General features: G+C 43.8%; 3 protein-coding genes across 3 annotated transcripts; 1 reads left to right on the top strand and 2 right to left on the bottom strand.

Moving 5' to 3' along the window:
- Positions 1-696: 696 nt before the first annotated feature.
- T265_14309 (hypothetical protein) lies at positions 697-17886 on the top strand (the record flags this gene model as incomplete). Its single annotated transcript, XM_009173060.1, has 4 exons — positions 697-995; positions 1546-1631; positions 2389-2531; positions 17098-17886. Coding segments are annotated over 4 exons (1317 nt in total), but the record flags the coding sequence as incomplete, so codon positions are not given.
- Positions 5334-10042, bottom strand: T265_07500 (hypothetical protein; the record flags this gene model as incomplete). The annotated part of the gene is made up of 2 exons (XM_009173037.1): positions 5334-5498; positions 10013-10042. 2 exons carry the CDS (start codon positions 10040-10042, stop codon positions 5334-5336), a joined length of 195 nt encoding a protein of 64 aa, XP_009171301.1.
- T265_07499 (hypothetical protein) lies at positions 10060-20366 on the bottom strand (the record flags this gene model as incomplete). The annotated part of the gene is made up of 4 exons (XM_009173036.1): positions 10060-10304; positions 15965-16172; positions 18121-18274; positions 20311-20366. The coding sequence occupies 4 exons, from the start codon at positions 20364-20366 to the stop codon at positions 10060-10062; spliced, it is 663 nt and encodes a 220-aa protein (XP_009171300.1).
- Between the last annotated feature and the right edge of the window lie 529 nt (positions 20367-20895).

Raw genomic sequence — 20895 nt, 5'->3', positions numbered from 1 at the left:
ATCTGGAAAGAAACTGACAGCACGAACGCCACTGACATCGATTAGCCGCCATTTCTTGCAACGTCTCCAGCCAAGCACAGACGGGGTCACGGGGACCCCATCCTGGAAGGCGCACAACACCAACAACACCCAAACTCTTCGTGATCTCTTTCGCGCCTTTTTGCCAAGTCATGTGCTGTCCACCTCGCGGTAGGCGCCATCCTGAAGGAGGCACGGAGAACAACACTCGTCTTGGTAGACGGCGTTTTGGCATGCGTAGCACATGACCGAGCCATCATAGTCGATAATGATGGATGTTTTCTCGGATTGAAGTACCTACAGCACAACCACATATCCAGTTTACAGTTACCTCGTTACTGACACGCTGACGTCATCCACCACCAGCCACTCTTCTGAGGCATCGGTGGTCGAAAACCTGAAGACGGCTCACTTCATCTGATCGCAGAGACCATATCTCGCACCCATACAACAACACAGCCCTTCTTGCAGTCTGGTACACACGACCCTTAAGATCGGGTGATATGCATTTTTGACGCCACAGGCGACGCAAATTAGCAAACGTCTTTCGAGCCTTGGAGATTCTTGCACTGACTTCATCAGACACACTTACGTCAGAGCTAATACAAATATCGAGGTACGTAAAGTTTTCCACAATCTATAGTGGTTCTCCTTGAATTGTAAGGGATATGTTCGCAGATGACACGTTCTGAAGCAGGACTTTGCACTTCGAAGGTGCAAGGCGCATGCCAAAATGGTATGATGGCGGTCAGTTTATTCAACAGGGCTTGTGCTTCGCTAAGGTCTTCAAAGATGAAGGCGATGTCATCTGCGTACTCCAAATCGACAAGGCTCTACCCAGAGTCCAGGGTTTTGAAGACAGCCCAGTGCTTGCCTCATTATTCCATCAATGAGTGGAGAGAGTGGACATTCTTGTCTGACACCACTTTCTGTAGGGAAGCTTTTCGAGAGCTCACCATACACTCACCCGCCAAGAAGTATGTGAATATAGGGATCGGATTATGTTTACAGACTTCTGGGGCATACCCTGTTGAGCAAGTGTAGTTAACAGAACTGATCGATCAACAGAATCGAAGTCAATCGAATTGAAGTCAAGGAATACCAGGATTGTGGGTCGTCTGTACATGTGGCGTTATTCTAACACCTGACGGAGCGTGAAGATGTGATCAACGCAGCCTCTACCCGGTCGAAATTCCGCTTGATTCTCACGAGTCAAGACTTCGCGTGCCCCCATAAGACGACGAAGAATCAATGAAGCCCGAAGCCTTGTCACAACAGGCGTCAAACTAACACCTCTGTGGTTGCTACATTCACTGCGGGTACCATTTTTGAAAATGGGCACCACTATCGATTCAGCCCAGTTGTATGGAACGGTGTCCTCCTCCCAGATAGACCCAAATAGGCTAGACAGGCACTGGCTGAAGAATCCACCACCATTCTTGAAAAGAGCGGGTAGGTCGTTAGGGCCAGGAAGTAGAAGAAGACAATAAAGCAACAGGAAACCGTAGATAATTGCATAAATTTCAGTACTGTTCAACAGCCACATCAGCGTGGACTCATTGTGAAAAGAGTAAAATCAACTATGATATTCCCTAGACTGTCCCAAGGATCCCGTGAGTCATTCCTCCAGATAAAACCGGGACATACCAACTGCTGGATTTGGTAGTGATTTCGACCCAAGGTGTAAGGGTGATGTACAAACACGCACTGGGAATAAAATATCCTCAGCGCTTGTGGACGCACACAATACAGCTAAGCGATTGTCGCATTCACGAAAAATCAATGACATGTGGTCGTTTAAATTACCATTATCTCGGGTAGTGACCCACAGCATCTACTTTTTGGAAAATCTTCGGGTTTATTGCCGAATTTTGAGCAGTGCTGACAGTTTCTTTCTAGCAACTAAGGTGTACCGTTTGAGTCACAATGGACACATATCCACCTGTCCGTGAATGCTTAGCTGTTTGTCTCTCAATTAAGCGAAGGTCTGCACTTCAATGTGTTTCAAGTGCCGTTGCTAACCCATTTGGCGACTGTAACGAAAACTCGCGCAGCAAGGCATAACATCACAGGGCGACAGTCCAAATTCGTGTCATGTTACTCCAAAAGCAATTAAAGATGAGGAGAGAATCAAGGAGAAATCCTCATACATCGAAATACATGTCCATATGAAGTGAACATTTTTCATTGTTGATGGAAGAACGTATAACCGTGATGCAATTTACGACGCAGGACTCATGAGTAAACGCGAAAAAATTTTTCCCGGATGATGCTGTTTGACAATGAACCAGGATCAATGTTGCGACAGATTAACCGATTTACAAATCAATTTGGTTTTCACGGGAAACTCAAGTGAATCTCTCGTTTAAGATAGTCTTCAACTGACACACAGACCGTCTCATGTTTCAGTTGGAACGATATTCGAAATATCGCAGTATATTTTCATAAAGGAAAATACTCACAATGTTGTTGAAAACTATTCTTCAGCACTTCCCTTTATCCAGATCAATGACGTTTGTCGTGAGGCTCTGTTGACAATTGAATAATCTTGTTAGACATTCAACCGCATTTAAAGAAAATCGATAAGGCAAATCACGTGTTATCAGCTGTGGTCGATTTAGTCGTTCTAATGAATGCATGTTATAGTGATAGGCCATATAAAAGTGCATAGCTTAAATGAAATTCATCTTTGAGACACCACAAATACAGTCTGTTACCGTTCACGAAAGTGAGAAACAGTTTGAGCTCGGAAAAAATCATATTCTTGAAAAACTTCACGTTTAGCCGACGGTGCGAATCTTAGTCAGGCCGTTTTTTAGGATGGACAGATTAGAAATCCGAAAGAACAAATAAATCATCGTGATTTGAACAAACCACACTAAGATAAAGCAAAGGCTCTCTTACCTGTACCTAGCTGCTCATATGAAGGGATGTTGCACCCCGTTGCCACGGTAACCACGACCGAGTTTGTGAATAGACTTTGGGGTTCATTGTTGACTTAAGATCAAGCCCCCTTCGTCAAATCACCTGTTCAAACATTGATTGATTCAACTCATAACACATGTCTTGTCGAGGGAATTTCTGTCGGTTTACTCATGCTCTCATAAGTTCACGATGACGGTTTCTTCTTTCCGCATTTAGTGACTGTCTATCTTTGGCAAAAGTAATCGAATTAATTATCTGAACTTAACAGTTTGGTCAGCACCTTGCTTGTACCTAAATCCTAATGGGATCGGTTTATCAAATGACAGAGTGGTTTGTCGCTGGAATCAAAACGAAAGTGATTTAGGGTATCTAAAAAACGAAACGAAAATCAGTCTGGTTCCAGTGCCAACATGCTTAGGTTGAAATAAATGACTCTCAGTGATCTGTCACTCTCCTACAGGTGTACATCACACTCATTTTCTCCTCTCATAACTAGTTCCCACATCCTGTTGTCTTCAACGGCAACGTTTGACAAGCGATCTATGTACTCAACAAATTCTTTCTGTCTAAGGTCAGATCTGAAGCTGTGAATTTCGGTCACAGCCTACTTGGAACCAAAAGTCCACGGGGATCGGGCAATTTAGTAGGAATAAGCAGTATTTCGTTTTACAAGTACACCCTCAAGTCTAACTCTCCAATAAAACCAAGGAAACAAGTACATTCAGGTGTTCTGGCAATAGATTTATTCATCCTGAAACATTCTGAGCCGAATACCCGGGGTAATGTGAGTTAACTCAGTCTCCGACGTTTTAGACTTTACGTATATTGAGTGACTGAGCAAGTGAGGATGAGTACGGGCAAACTTTCCTCACTTTACCGGATGAAATTGTTTCCAAAATGGACTGCTAGGCTTCATAGAGTAGTTTTAGAAGTGCCAAAGGATCGACTATCATAAATATTTGGATAGGTTAATTTTCTTTTGAGAAATCTATACTTTTCTGGCAAAACACACTCATTCGTATATCGCGTTTGTACCGACGGGAAACTGTGTGGGGCACAAAATTCACTTCATGCCTCAGATGGTATGATATGTGGGACATGAAAACTCAGAAATTACGTCTAAATAATCAATTCTCCAGTCGTTTCTACCCATTCTTTGCGAATTTGTCATCTCAGCCCACCCGCTCACCAAATCGGTGGCGTATTTTCTGTTTTGTGAAGCGATACAGTTTAAACCCTGTATTACCGGATGCTCCGGCATCATTTTCAGCCTTGGTCTTTATCGCAACCGGTACCTTTTTCAACAAAAAGCTGAAAATTTTACATTCCCTCAGAGTGACGTGATGTTATTTGACTAGGCCGGTAATCTAGTCCTGGAAACTCCATTTGTTGGAAGGTCTCATAGCTGGATTACTGAGTGGCGGGTAGAATAAAGTGGCGAACCGTAACCCAACACTTCCCCAGTTTTCTTTTTTGGCTGTGATATGTGAACATGTTTTTGCTGTGACTCATCGTGTTCGCTGATTTTTGTTCAAGTATAGCAGGGAGCAAAAATCACTAGTTCTAAATCACCTAGTATGCGCGAATCAGGGCTCTCCAATGCTACTGAGCATGCGGAGGATTCACTCCGTGCTGAAGGCCTGTGACGTCCTCCAATCAAGAAAATATTACGAAATCCCAAGATGATATTTCTTTGAGCGGGAGGACACTGTACAACTTCAGCCTACATGAAGTGGACACACGAATCAGATGTCACAAGATCTCACAAGAATTTGAGTATTCTGCGGAGCCTTGTAATGTTATGCAACACAGACGAAAGATCTCCCAATCGTTCCGCCGAGTTACTGCACCTATAAACATAAACCTTGGTGCAGCAAAGCTCCTTCACAGTGCGCCCACTCTCAAAGCGATATTCTCGCACTGTTGGCAAGCCTTGGTTGATGTCTTCAAACTACCGCCTTGATTCTTAGTATATCGGCTTCTAAAGTTTTGAAAAAAAAATTAAGGGAATACCGTGACTGTTTTGTTGGAACAGATTAAAGCCACGGAAAATTTCAGGTCGTAATACCGTGTCCCAGAGTGGCTCTTTCTGAAACACGTTTTCGATTGGTATAGTCAGCGGCCATCTTATAACAGTTTTGCTACTTCTGAGCTAGCCAGCCTTCATCTATGATACTATTGTTTGTATCTAACCCACAGACAGTCAAAGAAACTTACGTAAAGTTTGTTAGGTAAGGAGGAGACATGTTTGAGGGATGGGATGATAAATTCACTTGGCTAAATTTTTAAACCAGTTTTCAAATATTGATTGAAGTTTCAAAAGCCGTATTTAAAGAAACAGTGTGCGCCTGTTCATAGTCACTAAAGCTCACAACAGGGGTGCTCAGTGGTTAGGGCGCGAATTTACTGACCGGAAGGTTCGTAGTTCGAATCCGACCTCTAACTATCGACTTCCCTTGTCTAGGCTTAGGCAACCTGGCAGTATCCCAACCCTCGTGCTTCNCTCCTTCTGTTGGCCTGGCGGCCAGGCATCGAAAAGGTGCTACAGCTGAACGCTACAAAGAAATTAATGAAAAATAAAAATCTAGTTAGCTTCTGAATCATAATGGGCAAGAAACTCATTGTGGCCTTGTCATGAGCACATCTGGACGTCTTAACAGTACGTAACTGATACGAACATTGTGTTTTTGATGAACTACAGATATCAGCTCTCATCATCATTTCTGTTATTCCTTGAAAAATCGAGGACTTGCCTAGAGTCCAGTGATCATCGTACTCAGTTCACTAGCAAAATAAATAAACCTTGCTTTGGCCTAGCTTTACACATGAACCCGTTCGCCTAAACTCTGATAAGGTGGTACAAATATCTACACACTGGTCGTCAAACAAGCCTACGTGAACAGAGTGGTTTTAAACTTACGAACTGCCCCACACACACACTCCTCCAATTGTGGCACCAGGAGGTACGACTGTGTTAGTGAAACAATCTAGTGGGTATCAGTTCCTCGTCGACTAGCACTGAGCACAAAGATGACCATCTGCAGAAAGCAATTACTGTTAGACAATTTGCAGACCACAAAAATGCACTAATTTTCTTTCGGAAGCCTAACCAAGACTTGTTTGGATTGGAGCCCAACAAACTAAAGCTTCAACAGATTGAGTGAAACACATGTTTATTTTGTTATAAAATTTCATCAAAGAGCCCGAACTAAATTGCGTAAGTATGCTGATTCTATAATCCAATCTTTTTTCAGTTTGTTTGGCTAACTGTGACTACAATGGTGCCTTTAAAGAACCAGTCCTAAAATACTGATACTTAAAAACGTAGTCAGACTGCCTCCCTCCTTGGAGTAATGTTCTGCGGGACCGGACGGCTTTCCTACTTGAGGTAACTCCCCTTAATTGGGTAAGGTCCCGACGAATGGCGTGACCTTAGGGATTCACAGACATGAAAACGGGGTAATAATTTTTTTGCAAGCCATAAAATAGGTGTAGCATAATTGTTGTCCCATTCTAATCGGCATGGTGTAAACATACCGCACAGCCCTAAGTACGCTTAAAGCTGCCCAACGCTCCTCATGGATCGATAATCCCTCTTCTTCTGGGTTATGCCCGCATTACCAAGAAAGCTGAATTCGCGCAACGGCTCACTTCCACTTGTCCCTGTACTTGTTGTCAAAGACATATTTCCCGCTCTGAACTACTGCATTTTCAACTTTTTGTTTTGGTCGAACTGTTTTGATTTATTGCCCAGTGTGCAGGGCTTCTGATGTTGTTACTCATGTCACTCATCTACAAACCAATCAATAACTGAAAAGATTTGTTTGCCGTTCCATGGCTATGTCGTGTAGCTGTTCTATCCACGGAAATTCTGACAATCCACAGTGCGAATCGCCCCGTTTTAATAATACGAGACCGATAGTGAGAACAGCTGAACTTGCAGTGAGTACAAAACTATCTCCGGCGGGTCCACCGAATCTTGCAGCACCTGTCCATTCACCAGAGGAAGCTGGTCCCGTTGTATTGCTTGTACATCCTCCCGTCTGGTGATGCGTACCTCCGCCGGATTGTACGCCTTTTGAACTGGCTCCGTCACGTGTTCTCCCATTCAGCGACCGTCCTGACTTTGTGGTGAGCAAATTCGTGATACGCTGATGAGCAGAATCCTGATAAAGTAATCCTAAGCCCAATACAGCTACGGCTTGACACGAGGAGGAAACCTGTTTTGGGATGTCGAAGGCTTTTCATCAATGTTATAAATAGTGTTATTGCACTGACAGCCCTTGCGATGGTACAGGTCTATCTGAATATCTCATCCACACTTGGTAGTCTTCTGCACTTTAATGGCACCTTTCGTGGGTCCTTCTGGCTTTTGGACTCTCCACAGTGGTTCAGCTTGTGAGAACCACTACTGAGGTCATTTTCAGGTCTATCTGATCGGCAACATACTACGGTTGATCAATTATTTCTTCAGTGATCACGAGAGCCATGTGGGCACTATTAGTATAAGCTGATTTTCGGTTGGGCTTTTTTTCAATCGAGGTGTTTTCTCCACCACAGGATGAGTGCACCAGTTCAACGATCCTGATATTTCTCAACTGTTTTATTTACCCTGTAGCACACCTTTTTTATTTATTTTTCAGCTCCCTTTTGCAACCCCTCTTACCGGTGCAAGAAATACTTTGTTTTTCGGGTAGTTCTAAGCTGTGAAGAGGCCTTTACGAGGCAGTAAACTGCTTTCTCAGCTATGCACTCAGCAAACTGTGCAGAGAAATATCGATTTTGCGTTCATGAGTGGTTCTCAGCAGACACCGGTAGCTGTGCCTGTGACTGTAACGAATGTGAACTGGGTTTACTTGAGTATACGGGGTCGCGAGAAATCCCCAGGATACTCCGGCAGTGTTGTGTCAATCCGTAATTTGGGCGGTTTTCCCCGTCAATTTCTATTTTCCGCAAAATTCTATCCCATGAGAAAAGCAGGGGGTCTCCTACACCATGGTACTACACCAGTTGCTTGCAAGAAGCTTGATCACCGTTCACACTTTTCTGACGCCGCATTTGATGAGTGTTACCTACAAAATCAAATAAATTTTCTGCGCTACTTTTACAAAGAAGTAGTACTAATCCGAAAGTAGGAGACCAGGTTCGTGAAGAATAGGAGAAAGGCAAAAAATTCCAAGGATTCTTAACAGAGTGTGTATAGCGTGGTCAATAAGCTTTTTAGATCACCTCTTGTTCTCAGTCATAGCAGTCCAGCAAATGTAATCTACGAAACCGACAAACCGACCGAAGTTGGATTCGAATACTGGTCCATTTCAAACTTCAGTGGTCTTTACCCAACCAGCATTATTCAGTTTGGCGTGCATGTGGCAGCACTCGCTCGCAATGACCCTGAACAGCAGATGATGGAACTGGACCAGTTCTATCAAAACCGTATGGTGGGCACTAAGGCAAAATCGGTGGGGCTCTGGCGACAAACTGAGATATTTTTTATGGTAAAAAAACGTTGCTGAATCTGTCTGAAAATGAGATGCTTTGCATTTTGTAGTGAGGAGAATGGTGGGAAGTGGGGTAGCATGGATAACCGTGGTTCTGTCCGCCGAGCTGAACACCTTAGCTTCCAAGGTTCTGCCACCAATCCGACTGATTTGAGCGGAGCGGTACACTACTGGTTGGCGCACGGATGCGGTGCTGGAAGGGAAACGATTGCAAGTAATTTATCTAACTGAGCAGAAGAAGAACCAACGGCCGGATATCTGTCATTTAGCGGGAAAAAGTTGGGTGCCCCTAAGAGGTATGAAGCTGAAAGAACCACACCTTTTTATCCTGTCTTTAAGATCCTCGAAGAAGTGGGCATCCAGTTCACAATTGAATTTCACCATCTTATCGGAAGGTTTTTTAGAAACTCCACTCTTCGTCTACCAAGGTCACTAGTCTAAATATATCGTTGTTTCGTTTGGGCATAAGCTGTCATCATTCAATGACATAAGCCAAGCAGCAGGAGTCCCGTCTTTCAACTAACTCCGGACGGCTGCTGCTGCAATGCCAACGGCAATTCTCTCGTCTTCCGCACGAAAAACAAGTAGTTGTGTGTGATGATAAATTCAAGGAGGGAAGCGTTTCTTATCCTTCGTCAAACGGAATAAATTATCCTCGGTTCGGTTCCCAGTTCATCCGTCCCAGGGACAGGGATTTCCAATTACACTAAGTATCCGACATGCCACACACACACACACACCCCACTTAGTTTAATCGAGCACGGAGGAAAACCAAATCCTTTAAGGCGTGCCACGTTTAATCACCAAGGTTTCCGGTTTTAGGCTGCTCCTTTGTCCGACTTGGGAAACAGGTCACAGTCACTTGATCCACATCCCGCCAGTAAACAGCCACCCGTGAAACGCAGCTTTCTCCCTTGTCCCTCCCCCTCAAGCTCTAACCGGTCTAGTAACATGACCGCTTTTCAGTTCTACGCACTTAACAGAATTTTCGAGTGGGTTGAGCATGTCAGCAAGCCTGAGAAGAAATCTAAGTGATTTATACTCAACCGGTCGTTGAACAAAACTCGGTTCGCGTGCTTACTTCGGACCAAGATGGGGAGGAGCAGACAAGAACCATTAGTCCATAGTGTTGCTTGCTGGTACGATAGATTCAAACATCAAACACTGCCCACTAATTATGGCATAATTATTTCTGGGTGATTCTGGTTGACCAGACAGTTGGGAGTAAGAAATTCTAGAGTTTGTAGATTTGCGTAGTGATGGGTGAATGCCGTGAATTAGGTCGATAGTAATTTTTTAAAGCATCTGGCAGTTCGGTGGCTCCACTGACAAGCTATTGTGTCAAAAGCCATAACCTCACCAACTATTTCTTGTATAGACCAAAGTGTCGCCTACAGACAGTGATGCTAGTCAGCTGATTAAACTGTCATTCAACCGCCCACACTTGGTTGTGTAGTTTGTTAGATATGTACGTGACGGTGACGCAGCAGATATCACGTGACAGAGTTGTGACTTGGGCAATCGTTAAAAATGCTGCCCAACTTAAAACTATTCAAAAGGACGCTACTCACCTTATGTCCTACTTGAACCCGAAAATGCATTAAATTTGCATGCCCGTTTAGCCTTCAACGGGGAATCGCCTGAATCCCGGCTGAACGCTTCGTAGCACATTCAGTTGAACAGTATCGTTCAGTGCACCCTTTCGGTGGCTAACTGACATGCCACCAGAGGGAAGAACGAAGGCCGGGATCCTGCCAGACTGACTAAGCCTAGACAGGGAAAGACAAGAGGCAGGTGTCGGCTTCGAACCACGGACCTTCCGGCCTGTAAATTCCCACTCTAACCACTGAGCTATCCCACCCCCTGAGCCATTATCATAAACGAGGGATTCAGCTGGGTTTCAGTTGAGTACCCCCTAAAAACCAAATTGACATGCACATAAGTATATTTATCATATTTATCCACTGGTTTAAAAGATAATGCTATAAGTAATCCTATGTCTAATATAAAATCTCGCTAGACGAAAGATGGAATGAAGCAAAACAGTAGCACACAATCTTCAACAAACTTCTACCATGCATACAATTCGTCGCTCAGGTGGAACCGATCTATGCAGCGAAGCTGAGAAGTACTTTTTAACTATTTCATTTTTGTAAAACGCTGAGCAATTGTTTGACCTCCAAGGATATTCATACAGGTTGTAAGATCCGGGCAGCTATGGATCTTACAGAATGATTGGACCTGTCGAGCGACACGCAGTTTGTATTCAGTGGGCAGTAAGAACTGATGGACGAGGGGAGTAGAAACGGTAAAGAGAACTGGTTCTATGGACAAATAGGTTAGTAAACATCATTAATTAAGCAGAACATACAATCAATAATAGTACATCGGTAGGAGCAGAAAGAGGGACAGTGGGGCATTAGGGCTTTCTGGAAGCAGAAGTGAGTAAGTACCAAATGATATACAAGTGTACGGATACGGACAGCCAGAAAGTGCTGTATAGAGATATAAGGCGCAAAAAACTGTCGGTACATTCGGGAAGTAAGGGAAATTGTCTGGAAAACGGGCAACGGGATAATTTGGCGCTTAGGCCTATTTAAAATTGGACTTCAACAAACACTAACTGGTAAGATGTAATACAAAGGTATTCTAAAAAGGGCCACCTGGGATGTAGAGCTGGCGCAACGGATAGTGTGTTTGTCAGAGTTCGAACCCCGGTCGACCCGCTTTTCCATCGGAGCAGACACTCAAACGTAAACAGAGTTAACAATGCAATGAAAACAGAGATGGACAAGAGACAAAATCTTGGCGTTAGCAACTTTATCCGGGAGTAAAAAAACAGTGAACGAGCGGCAGGGATGCAGAACAGTATTATAATAAACAGGCGTAACCCATGCTACTCATAAGTAGTCGAAACAAATTGGACGAATGTCCGCTGATGGTCGCTGAATCACTGGAGGACCTTCTGTGACCTTCTGTTTATCACGCGGTTATTCATTCACATGTGATGTTCACATCCCTCACTCACTCAGTCCATTTCGGGTGATCTGTTGTTGACTGACTAATTAAGTAACAGCATTTCACCATTACTATCGCCTGAAACGTTCTCTTGGTAGGTAGAAGGATCCATTAGACTTCCCTTTGATGCTGACTAGTAGGGGGAGTCCGTTGGACCAAAGATTAACCGTTTGTGCAGCCTCCCACAAGTATTCAGCAGATGCAGTGATGCGTCACTAAGATTGTTGGGAACATCCAAAACTTGAGACAGACTACAAGACCAGAAGAGTGCCCTCATTTTCGAGTAACTTATGGAGCAACACTGATACCATGATCAACAGACCTTTCCTGCCAAGTCGGTGGGGGGGTATTGTTTCCCTTATGAACAAATCGTCGGGATATGAACATCGGTTAGATGCGAGTAGCATAATCTAAAATGCATTCTTAAAATTGCGGTGAGAGGGTCCATCCACTTCGCCAGTGAGCAGAGACCAAAATGTTAATGTACAAAGGTCCGGCGGCAAAAAAACTTGCTTATATCAAGTCGCGATGCACTCAAGTTGAAATGACTCGTGTCAAAAAGCGCGTGCACCTGAAAATCACGAGTGCACGAGTGTACAAAGCGTAGAAAGTTGAGTGCAAATTTGATCGCGATTGGATTCCGGTGCGAAATCTTTGAAATGCACTGCGTCCTTGAATGGGGTACTCTACTGCTAGCTTTCTGCTAGAGTTGTCAGTTTTGCGCCCCTACATGATCCGAAACAATGGAGACTGGGGGGTGTAGGCATATATGAAGGTACAGTGGTAAACCTAACGCATCTGCCCAAGTTCTCTGTTTAAACGACAAGAAAACCATTTCTCTTAATGACAACTTATGCGGTTCCAGTTTGTAACATCAGCCTCTTTTCGAGAAATACACTCATTTGCAAATCAATTTGGTTCTTCAGCAACCTTGTGAGTAGTTCCCTTTATGAAACTATACTGCGATATCTCGAATATCGCGCTAACTGAATCACGATGCGGCCTGGGTGCAGCACATTCAGTTGTATAATATCATAAACAAGAGATTCAGTTTGGTCTCTCGTGAAAACCAAATTGATTTGCAAATGAGTGTATTTCTCGAAGATAAAAATTTGTTTCGTTACACTCACGATGACGGCCGAGTTTATCTCCGTATATTTTTTTATTTCGTTTCCCTTAAAACAGCAAAGCAGCAAACAAAGTGAATTTTGTGCAGTACCCGTGGACCAATTTTGAGGAGAAAAATTCCAGTGAAGCGCGGCTTAAAACAAAGGGTGCTGCTGTTTACGAATTAATAATCATGGGCAAACAAACATTTGTCATTCGAGTGTCATCCAGCTACTAACCGATGGGATGAAAGGCAGTGACAGGTGATAGATGCGGCGGATAAAAGGCCGATCCGAGTCAGTTCCGGTGTGTTCAGATCGTTTGCACTCCACGCGTTAGCCAGTCGGACCAATTACAGGCCGAGTGGACAGTTTGACAGTGAAAACTATCGGCCACATGATTGTGTCCCTTTCGATGACAGGCTCACCAGTGCCTTGAGCCGCTTTGTTTATATTCGGCAACAGTCAATATAAAAAGCAGGGTTAGAATTTTCCCCTGATACGAATGTCAGCAAACTACGGTTGTTTTGAGATAAGAAAACAGAAGGATCGGTATGACAAGAAAAGGACAAGAAAGAAGAGATAAGAAAAGTTGGAATAGACGCACAAACACAGTTGACTGATTTCAACAAATACGTTCATTTGCCTACCAATATGGTTTTCACGTGAGACTCAGCTGAATCCCTCGTTTGTGACATTCTTCAACTGGATGTGTTACACAAAGGCCGCCTCATACTTCAGTCGGTACGATATTCGAGATATCGCAGCATGTTTTCATAGAGAAAACTTCCCACGAGGTTGTTGAAAAATTTCGGCAGACCTTGACCGATTTCGCCCGTCTTGGGGCTTATTATGTAAGCACAGTCCCCGAGTTTCGGTCAACCTCATGTTCTACTTGAATCCAAACTGCAAGAAATTAGACAAATGCATTCACTAGCATGCTTACGAATAACTTGGTACTTACCAGTAGCCAACAAGTGAGCTATTATATATCGCGCTGACACATGAATTTTTGAGACCGGTGACAAGACCAGTCACGGACTGATACAGCATTTCAAAAAGATAATGAAAGTCGGTCTTGCCACTTCTGCTATTGGGTCCGATTACGTCTGTCAGGTTAGGACGAATGTAACGCACTACTCATAAGGCTACTGAAAACTGTCGGGTGAAGTTTAGTCAGTACACCGCGATATCTCTAATGCCGTAAAGATTATTCTAGGAGAGGAGTACATCAATACAGCTGTCCTGCAAGATCCGAAATGCGGGTGGTCGATATGGGGCTGCCCTTTAGTCTTTCAGTTCATGAGGAGTTAGGGTGAGTCGAGTCAGTAAATAAACAAACAGGTCAAAGAAAGCATGACAATTTCTTTTTGAAATGTTTAGTTGTCATTCATAAATGTTCATGTGTCATTCTAAACATTTTTTCAACTCTGCAAACACCTTCATCCTTCAACTGTTCAAAAATACTGACAAAACAATGTACTTTTGCAATTCTTCAATGCTGCGGGAAACGGATTCGTAGGTCTTCCCCTTCGCTAGACTTTGGAAGAAAAAGCTAAGTGAATCCAAGTTCGATAATCACGAGTTCATTTTCAAAACCAGTATAGGTTCATCAGTTTCTGGGGTGCGGTTCTTTTACGGATACTCGTCTTCTCTTTGTGGAAGCAAGAGGGGTTCAATCATATTGAAACTAATCCTTCCAGGAGACGTTTGTTCGCATAAGACACATGGAGGCTAGAGTGGATTTATTCAGCGTTCGTCCGTTCAGTCAGAGAGGTCATCAGTACACCTCCCATGAGCTCTAAACCAGATATTTCGTCCGAGCTAGCTCCCAGCTTCGCGCGTTGTATTTGGATTAAAGTGAGAAAGATCACCTTCGAAGAATGACCTCGCTTTCAGCCTCCTGAATATCCGATTGCAATGTTTCACTAACGCTTCTTTTTCGTGACACAGTCATCGCAAGCATCCTTCAGGATAAGACCTGAATATCACAAAATTCTAAGTCGAGCAGCGCAACACAAGGCTACTCCATAAACTGTGTTTAGCCACAAAGTGACAAGCACATATGGGCCTGGATTCATTTCTACCTGAGAGTTACCTGTCCAAGATAAAGCGTTTCCCGTTTAGGTAGCAAGAAGGACTCATAATGCAAACGACAAACATGGATTTCTTCGAGAAGTTTTTCAGATGTAGGTAGGGCTCCCCGTTGGACTGAGTGGTTTGATTAAAACTGAATTGATCATCCACAATTGATCATCACCACAATTAGACAGCCCATGAATTCGATGTGGAGAGTACGCAGTGCGATTACTTTATTCATGTGAAGATGTAATGTCGGTACGTCGAATCGATCTGTGAGCATGCCAGTTTGATCAAAAGCAAAATTTAGAAGAAAAAACAATCACGGATACATTTGTAATCTGCCAAAACAATTCAATCATCAGATTAGTGGTTAAGAGTGAAGGTAGCTGAATGGGTTGTGAGCATCCTTCATACAGGAGGCACTCTGCCACGAACTAAATTTATTGAGAGCCATTGACGCACGACCTTTGATAGGTCAAGGACACTAACTTTATAACTTATACCGTGAATCGACCTTTTGTGTGTTTCCCATGCGATGCGCTGACAGACCTTTGGTGATCTGTCAGTGATGGAAAGTTGCATTGTTCCCCGCTCAGCAGTTTGACTTTAAGACGATTCTTTTGCAGCGCGAAAAATTCACATCTTCCGTTCTGAAGGTGTCATGTATCGCCGAATATTTCTCGTTTCTGCACGCTTCACGAATCTAGTAAACTGAGGGGGGCTGAAATGAGAGGATAGGTCTCCAAATCAGCCTCCGTTGAGATGATTCAGATGGGACAGGACACTGTTATTCACAGTTGAAAAAAGGGAGAAAAGGGCTTAACGACTAGCGAGTTGTTGTGTACCCTACTGTAAAAGGTGAATCAAACAGTCGTTGGTGTGTGTAGTTTACAAACCCGTAATGAACTTGAGGTGGATAGACTGGGTTCGAACGTGACAGTCTCATAGGTAAATTATGCAGCCACGTAGAAAGGACATGTTAGAGGGCGCTGTTGTAGAATCAATCGCCCAAACTATGTGATAGGTCAGTAGCAAGCTGGCACTGTCGGTGCACAACAGCCCTCCCCAATGAGCACTTTCTAGGGGTAGGGACGATTATTTATACGACAGAATATACGCAACTAGAAAAACGTCTCTAGGAGTGTCAACAGGAACATTGCACAATGGACATTCACAGCCTTTTCCCCAAGAATAAAAGTTGTGCCCCCTGAACTCAGGTAGAGGTCAGTGGAACTGTTCTAGCAAAACAAACAGTGGAACCTGCAGAACGAATAGGATGGGGGCGAGATGGCTCAAGTGGTTAGAGCGCGAATTTACTGGCCGAAAGGTCCGTGGTTCGAACCCGATCTCTGCCTCTCGACTTCCCCTGTCTAGGCTTGGGCAACCTGGCAGTATCCCAGCCCTCGTGCAACCTTCGGGTGGCATGGTAGTTAGGCGCCGAAAGGGTGCTACAGCTGGACGATTTCACTGGTGGGGATGACACCCTGGACACCCCAACACGTATATATTGGCAAAACGAGACAGGCTAAAAAGTACCGTTTTGTGTTCAGTCATAGATGTATTCTGCATTGAGCGAACCACGGAAGACTTCTCAGTCTAACCAGTAAAATTCACTGATACCTGTCCGTTCAGAAGTGGTTCGTTTCATTCATACTATTTCCAACTACTTTATTTCTTTTATTACCGAGCTTCTAAATATTGATGATAGTTCGATAGCCTACGCAATGTGTATTTAGCCTGTCTTGTTTTGTTTTCTCGAGTCTTCAGTGAAAATGAACTTACCATGAACAGTGATGCATTTTTACAACTGTCTGTTAGTAGTGTCTTTGCGGCAGAAGAACTGCACCTCTGTAACTTGTGACCAAGCTGACTATTTCAGACTACTGTGCACGCTTCTGCATAATATCACCAGCAGTTACTCGCTCATATACTGTACATCAAAATGAGCTACGAGAGATGAGACCAAGATAAGCTTTTTGGAGTAGTTTTGATCTACAGCGGCGTTTTTATGAGAAACCATCAATTTCTGCACAAAGTGCATTCGGATAAATAGAACCAGTAACGTCTTTTTTTTCTTGCTCAACTCAAACTGATGTGTGTGATTCCGATGTTGTGGGTGGAGGGTGTGCATCGAGCTGAATGCACTCGCTGTTGCTTCAGTCAAAATTCTTCCTCCCCTGTCCCATCTCAGGACGCGCGGTCAACGAGCGAACAGAGTGGGAGTGAAGTCAACAAGGCCACAATGTGCTACCCCCTCCCCTGAACAGGACAACCTCATCACCGGATCAGCACACGCGCAAACCGGTGCAGGCCACGCGCCTTTCTGCGAGCGCCAGCAGACAATCAGCTGCCTATTGGTTCATCTGCGTCTGACGTCTCATCCACACTCATTGACCAATGGGCAATATGTGTACACAGTTCCACTATTGATTATAAGGAAAAAAGTCTAGAAGATCACCGTGCCCGCATATTTTCTCGGTTTCCGGATGGAAGTGGCGCATCGACAACCGATTCGGTGTCTTTTTGGAAAAATGAATTTGGACTGTGTTACTTCGTGTCGCTACTTGCAGCAAGTGGATAGCTTGTGTAGAGCGAGCACCGAACGTTTTCGTCAGCGATACAAGTTTGATTTGAACACTATGAAACCAGTGATGTCAAAACAACGTGCAGAGTCCAAAGGCAACAGAGTAACTGGGACTATATCACTGGGTGAACAAAATGAATGGACGTGGGAAGAACTGGATCCACGTGTTTGCTATATTCCATCGTTCTATAAACAAGATCACATTGCATCAGGACGATTACACACACCCAGTCCAATACAACCACAAGCAGACACTTTAGCGCAGAAGTCCAGAAAAATTCTGTCGGCTTCTCCTACAAATGCCCTTTTCCTAAGAACCCCAACATTGTTTTCAATCTGGCAGCCAAGAATAAGAAGAACCAGTCTGCCGGATCCAGAACAGTCGGATGTGAAATCTGTAACCCAAAAGACTCGAGGTCGAACTCAGAGCCAACACACTGCAAGATCTGCTTCCAATCCCCGAACAGTATACAGAACGACTTCAAATAAGGTAGTTTCTGAGAGATTGGCACCGGTTATGAGAGAACAGGGAGGCAACTCGAAGAAAACTCCCGTCGAATTGAGGGCGTCGGGCAAAGATGAACTAAAACAAAATGTGCTGGGTTCGCAGATTCATCAAAGACGTCAAACAAAGTCAAGTTCTGATTCGCTGGCGGTAAGTGAAGTGCTTCACTGATTTTTATGACAGTGTTCATAAACCCTAAGTCTTTTCCAACTTTCTCAAGTTGACGAGTATTGATAGCTCTCAGTCTAGATAAAGTACTGGGGAGCCATCTGGCAAACTACCAATAATAAGTTCTCACGTTTTTGAGAAATACACTCAGTTGCAAATCGATTTGGTTTTCACGAGAGACTCAACTGAATGCAAAAGAGTGTATTTCTCGAAAACAGTCCAATTTGGGTTCAAGTAGAACATGAGGTTGACGGAAACTCGTGGACTGCGCCTACCTGATGAGCTCCAAGAAGGGCGAAACCGGTCGTGGGCTGTCGAAGAGTTTTCGGCAAACTTATGAGTAGTTTCCTTTATGAAAGTTTTCACGTTACTGCAGCTAACAGACCTAGAGCTGGATCTGATTTTTCTGGTGGGTAATCGATTTGCTGTTCCCATAAGTTTGTTGTTCTTGTACATGCGACCTCCTTTTTACTTCAGAGGAAAGACTATTTAGCCCCCTTAGGTGCTCTCAACAAATTCGAGAAAGGCTCTTCCTCTAAGGACCACGAATCTTGTTGTAACCCCGCATGGGTTTGACCAGAACGAGGAGCAAACCAAGTGACTTTTCAACTGGCTTTTACCACTTACAAGTTTGAACTGACAGCGCTTGGACTTAGCACCTAAACACCTTCCGGCCAAGAAGATAGTAGAATAAGAAAGAAAGAGATGCAGACCGGTAGCGTAACGAACACGAGGGATAATCCATAGACACGCGCGCATCTAATCGTCATAAGGTTATATCAATAGTAAACAGTACAACAAACCTCAGAGCACGAATTACAGATGGAGTATGTTTGCTGGGTATAGTACTAAGCTACCTTCACTGATGGACTGTTCCTTTTTATCTTCTGAGGTTCTACTTGATTGAGGAAAGTTGTATTTTCAAGAGGCTTATCAGAAGTGGAAGGTAAAGTGTTCAAAATCCCCGGCAGATACGACTAACACGGCGGAACACATGAGGTAACCGAATCAGTCATTGGGAATACATGCTGGTACACAAGACTAAGGAATTTGGGGGATATTCTACTTGGCCGGAACTGTGCAGAAGATTGGAATGTCTTGTCGCTGCCAGAGTTAAAGGCTTCTAACTTTCACTTTTAGACAGCCTTGCAAGTTAAATCAACCCTTGCTGGATCGTAGTGGGGCGATACACAACTGTTCTGTCGTTTTGCATAACGCCCACGACTCGCTACCATGCAACGAGCTAATCAATATGAGATTGCGCAAAACGAATCTGTGATGTGGAGGGTGAGTATCGCGATGCAATAAGTACATTTGGGCCAAGCTGGTAGCCCGGTTGTCTGCGGTTCACTGCTGTGCTCATGTTTTTATGTTCATTTTTGCCACCTTGTTAGTGGCTATTCGCCTTTTTCATACCAGCTTGCCTGCGATAAAGCACTCAGAGCGGTCCATATATTATCTGGGCAGCATTTTACCCATTCATAGTAGTACTTTCTTCTAACTGAAGTCAGTCAGCACTGTGTTTACCAGATTTAAAGCATGATCCACTGCGCACCCTTCGAATTCTATTCAGGATCTCTTTAACAAATCTGAAAGTTGCACGCCACCGAGCATTCATGCCTCCGACCTGAAAACGTAGCGCAAGTTTCGGCCGGTCCTTAAGAATGGACTTCACTTGTTCTGACAACGGACGCTGATAAGTATTCATTCACTCTGACATAATCGAACAAAATCAACCCGTTGCGGTTAGTACCAAACTTTCTATAAATCTTCATCAAAGTCTAGCTCACTTGCACGTGGTGGATTTACATTGGTTGCATTCTGAGCTCTTTCACTGACCATGATATACTGGTTTTTCTACGTACCACTTCGCTCTCAATCTGTGTCCTTTAGGCCGTTATCCCTGAAAAGTCCAGGATTCGAAGCAGATCTCTTTCGACACACCTACGATGAAAATTTTCACACATCGTGAATTGCTCAAATGTGATTACTTCATACCTCTCCAGTAAGTGCAGTCGGCCTGATTTGGCAGTGATTTTTTATTGATTGGTGTATTCGGACTTTAAAAGTTCATATTAAAATCTTTTGAAAAAACTTTTTTCTAACTTGTCTTTGGAGGTTTTCCTCTTAGTAGTATATTCGCCATGTGACTGTCCATCAACATGGTTTGATTGTGGTGATTCTGAGCTGAAGATCCCTATTATTTCGTGAGCTTTTCCCTCTGGAAGTGTTACTTGTGAGTTGCAAGTAGTACGATTTATTATTTAGCCTGTCGTGCATGGTATGGTCCGCTCTTGACTATGGCGACGAAATTTGCATAGCGGAATGTACTTTGTTTGCTTAGAATTACAATTTTTTCATACAATTTATCATCAACAAAATCAGTATCATCAAAACGCGGCTAACCTAACCACAGCACCAATGTAAGCTTCCACTATTTGATGTCCAACCCCACTATTCATGTTGGAAAATAGGAAGTGTCCAAATTATATTAATTCGGAGGCAATGTCCGTCAAACAATTATAATAAATTGAATGGCAGTTGAGATTTTAGTGCTTCCTGGTTCACAAATCTCAAGTGGAATTCACTTCTAGCCTTCAAGGGATCATGAATGACGTGCTTTGACTTACCCATGGTTCATGCATAACTTCCACAGGTAAGCCATGCCATGCCATCCGAAGGTTGCACGAGGGCTGGGATACTGCCAGGTTGCCCAAGCCTAGACAGAGCAAGTCGAGAGGCAGAGGTCGGGTCCGAACCACGGACCTTTCGGTCAATAAATTCGCGCTCTAACCACTTGAGCCATCTCGCCACTGGCAAGCATTTATGAATAAATCCAATCATGTATGTGTGGATTCAACTGCCTTCACCACATGAAGCAACACCAAAACGTTTTGCTCTCCTACCTGATGAAGAGGGTTGAATTGTGTTTTCTCAACAGTCATGAGGTGCGGCTACCCACGGTGCCTGAACGGAGGTGAACACTGAATC

The sequence above is a fragment of the Opisthorchis viverrini genome (genome assembly GCF_000715545.1).
Source record: "Opisthorchis viverrini unplaced genomic scaffold opera_v5_177, whole genome shotgun sequence".
In the NCBI taxonomy this organism is placed as follows: Eukaryota; Metazoa; Platyhelminthes; class Trematoda; order Opisthorchiida; family Opisthorchiidae; genus Opisthorchis; species Opisthorchis viverrini.
The sequence above is the reverse complement of the archived record's forward strand: the minus strand, read 5'-3'. Positions and strand labels throughout refer to the sequence as shown.